At 40.9% G+C, this 7435-nt stretch overlaps 1 protein-coding gene across 1 annotated transcript; it reads left to right on the top strand.

Moving 5' to 3' along the window:
* Window positions 1-506: 506 nt before the first annotated feature.
* Window positions 507-6165, top strand: LOC117451439 (prostaglandin E2 receptor EP1 subtype-like). Its single transcript, XM_034089736.2, has 3 exons — window positions 507-734; window positions 2773-3701; window positions 4412-6165. Exons 2-3 carry the CDS (start codon window positions 2820-2822, stop codon window positions 4685-4687), a joined length of 1158 nt encoding a protein of 385 aa, XP_033945627.1. The 5' UTR covers window positions 507-734; window positions 2773-2819; the 3' UTR covers window positions 4688-6165.
* The last annotated feature ends 1270 nt before the right edge of the window (window positions 6166-7435 follow it).

The raw sequence follows: 7435 nt of genomic DNA, 5'->3' as shown, positions 1-7435 counted from the left end.
TGTATATCAGTATGTAGTGTCTCTACTTTAAAGAGTCCTTAATTAACTTCCTCTATTTCACATTTATGATAGATATCCCTCCATGCAGTAGCATTGAATACGGTGTCTTTGCCTTAGGATGTTAGCGAAATACATGCATTTACCTTATAATACAACATACTTTTAAATGTGATTAAATGAAAACCCTTTTAGCACATACCCTTTTGAATCCTCTAATGGTCCGAAACATCGTGTATACAGTTGTATTGTGTTTTCTTATTGTGGAAATATGCCATTTTTGTAAACTTCAGTTCATGTCATATTTTGATGCAAGCTTTTTTCAAAACATGCATCACAAATTACACGATGAAATGTGAATGGGGATGACTTCCGCCATGCATAAACGTCTGTGAGAGTCCTCTGACTGACTGCTTCACCGTGGGAGGACGTGGCTGTGTTTCTGCAGTCTGACACCCAGAGGAAGTGTGATCTCGCTGCAGCCGGCCGTATAAAAGCAGCTGGCAGTCAGAGTCACAGAGGACATGCTTCCTGCAGCGTTACGGAGAGCAGCTTGTTCTCAGAGGAGTTCCTACAGCGTGCAGAATGAGGAAACACTGCCGGTGAAGAAGTCCTCTGGCTCTGGAACGACGCACAGAGACACCAACAAGAACAACCTGGATTAACGTCTGCTAAATTCAGTTATGAGTTATTGTCAGAGTGATCCTGATCATCTTCATGGATTTATTATTTAAAAGGTAAGTTAAATATATTTTATTTAATGTAAAGGACAAGTAGTTTTTCCTGAGTTTGGTTAAAAGTCCTATTTTACAGTTACTTTTATTTTTCAGATTGATTGAAATGATTGGAAAAACATCCACTTTAAAGAATACAAATTAATTAATTAATTAAAACGCCCTCATATCAAATGTAAGAAAGGAAATGTATGGCTGTCATAAGTTATAATTCTCTCTATCATCATTATTATGTGCTTTTTAAAAAGTTAGAATCATGTTTTAACTATATAGTAATGTCTTTATATTACCGACCAGCATGACATTTAAGAAGAAATAAATACATGTTCCAAATAATAAACAAAATCCAAAACATATTAAAAAAATTAGGAAAATTAAGGGCATGAAAAAAATCATGTTTGGGAATAGAAACAAATACATTCAGCAAAAACTAAAATTTGAAATATGAAACACAGTACCATATAAAACCACTTTAAAGAAAACAGTCAGTTACATACATTGTATAACCCTAACCCTAACCCTAACGACATGCTGACTGCAGTGGGGTTTGAACCTGTGCCCCCCTGACCCCAACACCAACGGACAACCCACTGCACCACACGCCTCCTGCATGCATACCGTATGGATGTAATGACTTAACGCATGCGTTATTACTGCTGCTGCATGATAGCAGCACTTTGACAGGAATGTGTGCAGGCGCGTTCAGTGTCAACAGAAACTGTCAGAACTTGTTCAGACGTCCCGGGTTGTGGTCTCGTGTGAAAAGAAGAATGAGGCACTATGCAGAGACGGCTGAGGGCTCAGTTATTCTGCCTCGATGTTTTCCCCCAGTTTGACATAAATATAATATCTGATCACCTTTAAGAGACTTCATCAAGATTACAAGGGCATGAAAGGGAGTGTGTTTTAAAGGGGACGTGGCGATATCTGCATTTCCTCGATTATAATTTAAACTAAATATCAAATATGAATTATTTCACGTCTAGATATCCCTCCATGCAGTAACAGTGAAGGGGTTTATTGCCTTAAGATTTGAGCACAATACATCTTATAATACAAAACAGTTTTGAAATGTGATTAAATGAAAACCCTTTTAGCACATACACTTTTTGAATCTTCTATTATCGTTACGGTCCGAAAAAGCTGACACTACTAGATGGCACTCGACTTCTGCTGCTCAGAAAGCCCAAAATAAAAACCTTTAAATAAACTCAACAAAAATGTCTCTTCGCAGAAATCACGACCATACTTCAGACAATCCACAGACCGTGTTGTGAGCTGTTTTACGAAGGAACTACTTTCCTGCCGAACTTCACCTGCTAATCGTATCAGTGTGCCGAGGAAAGCTTGCACTCAAGGATGCGATACACGTTGACAAATGTAAACACTAATGTTATAAAATTACGATATAAAATTAAGTGTTTGGTTCACAACAAGGTCTGATTGTCTTGAGTGCAAAAAGACACTACTGTTACACATATTTTAAGCACATGTTTGTGACCGAACTCACCCTTTAAGTTTCAGCCAGCTGCATCACTCTATCAGAGGAAAATATGGACCTGATTGTGCATCATTTTATTCACATTTCCCCCAATTTCAGGCTGCCATATATATGGTACCTTTGGATGTATGGAAGCCCAAAAGTGGACTTTTTTCTGGAAGGATAATGTAGATTTGAAAAACCTTCATTAATGAGAGGACTGACCGGCTGCATTATGTGTTGTTGCACCAGAACATCATGTTGGGGATGCAGTTTGATGCTTTGCATGTGTGTTTTGGGCGCTATGAGCATCACAACCCCGAAGCAATCTTTTGGAGAGAAGGCAGCCATCTTTAATGCTGAAATGTCCAACACTATAACTCACACCACAAAGCACTGCAGGCTATAGGAATTTTGTATAACTCATTCCTCATGTGAACTTCAGCTTCAGTGTTGTCTTTTTATGCTGATGCGACATAAACATTTCCTAACTTGAGATCAATAAAGTACTTCTTATCTGATCTTATCTTTAGCACTGACCCAGTCTTGTTTCCTTTCCAGTGTCTTCTCACCCAGAGGAACCACATTAGGCCGACGACCGAACGGTGATGCTGGCCATGCAGCACTACAACTCCTCCGGCGTTTTCGCCCCCTTCCCCCTTCCCAACCAGACCCCCACGGTGCAGGAGACAGAGGTGGAGGCCGTATCGAGCAACGCCACCGGATCACCTAACAACCCCACAGCCGCCGGCATCAGCATGACTCTGGGCATCCTCTTCAACGTGGTGGCCCTCATCATCCTCGCCAAGGCTTACAGTCGCTACCGGCGGCGGTCAAAGGCCACTTTTCTACTCTTAGCCAGCTCGTTGATAGCGACAGATTTAGCAGGACATGTGATCCCTGGAGCTCTGGTGCTGAGGAGGTACTCGGTGCACACTCAGGGGTCCACAGATGATTCTGTTTCCACATTTCGAGGCGACCCGGAGAACCCAGATGCGTCGTGTTTGTTCGGTGGTGGTTGCATGGTGTTCTTTGGACTCTGCCCCCTTTTTCTGGGGTGTGCTATGGCTGCCGAGCGATGCCTTGGCGTCACCAAGCCTTTGCTTCACGCTCGTTTAGTCACAACAGCTCGGACTAAAATGGCACTCGCCTTGATTTGGCTGCTAGCTTTATGTGTGGCCCTCCTACCTTACTTCAGCCTTGGGGCCTACACTTACCAGTACCCGTGGACGTGGTGCTTTATCAAGGTGGTGGACGGCACTCGAGGCACGGATCTGGCCTTCGTGATGGTGTTTTCTGGACTGGCGTTGAGCTCTTTGGCCTCGGCCTTTGTGTGCAACACCATCAGTGGGATCACGCTGGTGAGGGCTCGGCTAAAAAAGAAAAAGCCCTGCTCCCAGCGCAGCTCCGCAGGGTCTCACGACACGGAGATGGTGGTGCAGCTGCTGGGCATCATGGTCACCTCCTGCATCTGCTGGAGCCCTCTGCTGGTGAGTGACTGCTAAAACAACTTCATTCAATCTTAAAAAGCACATTGTAGATGACTAAATGTCAACATGTGTGTGATATTTAAAATCATACATCGTTGTTGCATAGAGGCAACATTGTATTTTTATATTTAGGAAAGCCTATCTTATGATTGCTCAAGTATAAATAAACGTTCTATGAATATTGAGATAGTAAACAGATTTATTCATTTTAATTCATATTTTCCCAAATAGTTTTACTTGCATGAATACATTAACAATCCGGTTACATTTCTGACATTGCATTTTCATTTTTAATTCATTGCATTTTGAATTTTAACAAACATTTGAACATTGTCCAATGTACGGCAAACTTTTTGAATTGAAAGTCTTAATATCTTCATAAAAACACCCATACAAAGAATTGGATTATTGCATATTCACTTTTTTTTGTATCAATGTTTACTCAAAAAACATATACATATTTGTTTAGTTTTAATGGTTGTATGGAATTACATTTACATTTTTGGGTTTACATTATCATTTAAATAAAGTCTACTATGGGCTTCCATACATTTCAAACAAATGTACCAACAAGTTATCTGAGTTTGTTATGAATAAAGATTGAGATAAAAGAGGTTAAAGCATTTGCTGTAATCATGTTTAAACAGACTTAATACCTAAGTATTTGTTTAAAAGATGGTGCCTTAACTTCTTTAATTGTTTCTTTAAAGGTGTTTGCACTGATGTCAGCCACCAAGTCGTACAGTGGCATGTTGGACAGTGATAGAGACACTTTTAGGGGGCTGATGGTGACCGGGGTCCGGATGGCGACCTGTAACCAGATCCTGGACCCGTGGGTTTACATCCTGCTGCGACGCGCCGTCCTCCGGAAAATCTACCGAATCACAAAAAGACGGGCCAGTTTCAAGGGGAGCACTTTCCGCTCTGCTCGCTGGGACATCAGCTCCTTCCAGACCTCAGAGAAAAGCAGCGTTAATAACATTTAAATGGACTTCTTCACCTCATGTAGCCCAGCACCTTTTACCCCTTCCTGTTTGAATGCAAATGTGTTAGTTCTTCTTGTTTAACACTAGAAGTTTTGTAAAAAATCTATTATATTTGGGAACATTTACAGCTATAGAGCAGCGATTTAATAGTTTATAGTATACCACAAATATCAGCTATAAGTGGCTTGCAGGATTACAAATGTCCATAAATCTATGAGGACATTTTTAATAACTCTGTAGTTTTTTCTTGGTGTAAATGGATCCTATGAGGAACTAAGGAAAACCGAAGCACACCAGCCTGTCAGACTCATGTTGGCTCAAAAGCAAATTCATGTTGACATTGTTTTTGTAATAACTCTCAATGCCAGAAGGGCAGACGAACGTCCAAAGTCTGGAAGTTTATAAAAACATGTCAAACTAGAGACCACATTCTCAAAATAATGACCCAGTGATGATACGGTCATTATTATGATTGAAGATGATAAATTATGTAGTAGGCTATCTCAAAATAATGAACATGTCAGTTTGCTAGTTAGCTAGCTAGTGGCCATTAGTAATCTCTTTAGCGTGCTTGCTAGCAAACATTAGCTAACTTCCTAACAAGCTAGCTAGTGAACATTAGTTATATATCTAGCTATCTATCGGCAATTTGGCGATTCATAATGTAAATTATAATTTCTTATTTAATACCCTGGGTTACCCTGTGGACCTGCGTCTACCCCTTATGGCAGTAAGAGAAATTGTAAAACCGCCAAACATCCACGCAAATACTGTAATTTGCGTTTTTTGGATAAACAAATCACATGTTGGGAATCTAAATGGTTATATTTTTGCCTGGAAAAGTATTAATTTGAGTAACAGTTTATTTAAAAAATCCTAAAAGAGGTGTCTTTTGCAAGTTAATGTTGTTAAAGATGGCCATACGCTAAGCTAAATAATCGCACTTCTGCTCTAAAACTGAAGTTTAAACACAAAATAAGCCGATGTGGAAGCTCCCTAGCTTGGACAAAGCGGGATGTGTCATCTACTTTTTATTGGATGATCTGTGTCTGATGGTCCGTATACTAGACATGTTTGCATGGCAGTCTGTCCTATACACGAGCATATGTAAATAAAACGAGATTACGTTGGTTGGAGTAAAATATGCTAACTTGTTGCTAAAGTGAAGACTGTATCTAGTCATAAAGCAAACATCTCAACTCAAAGGGTTTGTTCGTTTAGTTCTCTGACACAATGTAAATGACTTTTATAAATGCTCACATAAGAGAGCCAAAGAAAAGGCTGTGCATTTACCTCAGATTGAAGATGTGAAAAAACACCATGTATGTGTCTAATTTTATGCTGTGACATGAATGTGAATGTGTGACTGTTATTTGTATGTTTGTAAATGTGTCGACAGTATTTCCCCCAAGTTTCTGGGGACTGAAGTGAAGCTATTTGTTGCAAAAGCTAATTAAATGTGATGTTGTTATCAAAAAGGGAATGTTAAATTGAATAATCAATCAATCAATCAATCAATGTTTATTTATATAGCCCAATATCACAAATGTTACATTTGTCTCAGTGGTCTTCACAGTGTGTACAGAATATCAGTATGACAATACGACACCCTCTGTCCTTAGACCCTCTGTCCTTAGATCCTCTGTCCTTAGACCCTCTGTCCTCAGACCCTCTGTCCTCAGACCCTCTGTCCTTAGACCCTCTGTCCTCAGACCCTCTGTCCTTAGACCCTCTGTCCTTAGACCCTCTGTCCTCAGACCCTCTGTCCTCAGACCCTCTGTCCTTAGACCCTCTGTCCTTAGACCCTCTGTCCTCAGACCCTCTGTCCTTAGACCCTCACATCGTACAAGGAAAAACTTCCGAAGAAAACCCACAGTTTAAAGGGAACATGGGAGAAACCTCAGGGAGAGCAACAGAGGAGGGATCCCTCTCCCAGGACGGACAGACGTGCAATAGATGCCGTGTGTAAATTGAAAAGATAATACATTTGCAACATAGGTAGTCCAAATGTTTGGAAATGCATGTGTGTATAATAGGAAGATGAATCCACGAGGATATCCATCCAGGACCGATGATCCAGGACCACAGCCACGACTCGCGATCCAGGGCTCACGATCCAGGACACAGGACCGCAGGATCATCCATGACTCTGGATCCCGCCGTATATAGACACCAAAAAGAAATACATTTGGGGAAGCTGGGTTAATGGGAACATGAGAGTACACAGGTATAGACAGAGAGAAGGAAGAAGTATGGTGTCCCCCGACAAACTAAGCCTATATCAGCAAAACTAGGGGCTGAATCTAATCAGCCCTAACTATAAGCTTTATCAAAAAGGAAGGTCTTAAGCGCACTCTTAAAAACGGATAGGGTGTCTGCCGCCCGAACACAAACTGGAAGCTGATTCCACAAATGTGGAGCTTGATAAGAAAAGGCTCTGGCTCCCATTGTACTTTTAGAGACTCTAGGAACAACCAACAACCCTGCATTCTTGGAACGCAATGCCCGAGTAGGACAGTAGGGTATAATGAGTTCTTTAAGGTAAGATGGCGCCTGCCCATTAAGGGCTTTGTAGGCGAGAAGAAGAATTTTAAATTCTATCCTGTGTTCTATAGGGAGCCAGTGTAAGGCAGCCAGAACAGGAGTAATGTGTCCTTTTCCTAACTCTGGTTAGTACACGAGCTGCAGAATTTTGAATCAGCTGAAGCGACTTGACTGAATTCTTGGTACACCCTGATAATAAAGAGA

The sequence above is a fragment of the Pseudochaenichthys georgianus genome, chromosome 8 (genome assembly GCF_902827115.2).
Source record: "Pseudochaenichthys georgianus chromosome 8, fPseGeo1.2, whole genome shotgun sequence".
Classification (NCBI taxonomy): Eukaryota; Metazoa; Chordata; class Actinopteri; order Perciformes; family Channichthyidae; genus Pseudochaenichthys; species Pseudochaenichthys georgianus.
The sequence above is the reverse complement of the archived record's forward strand: the minus strand, read 5'-3'. Positions and strand labels throughout refer to the sequence as shown.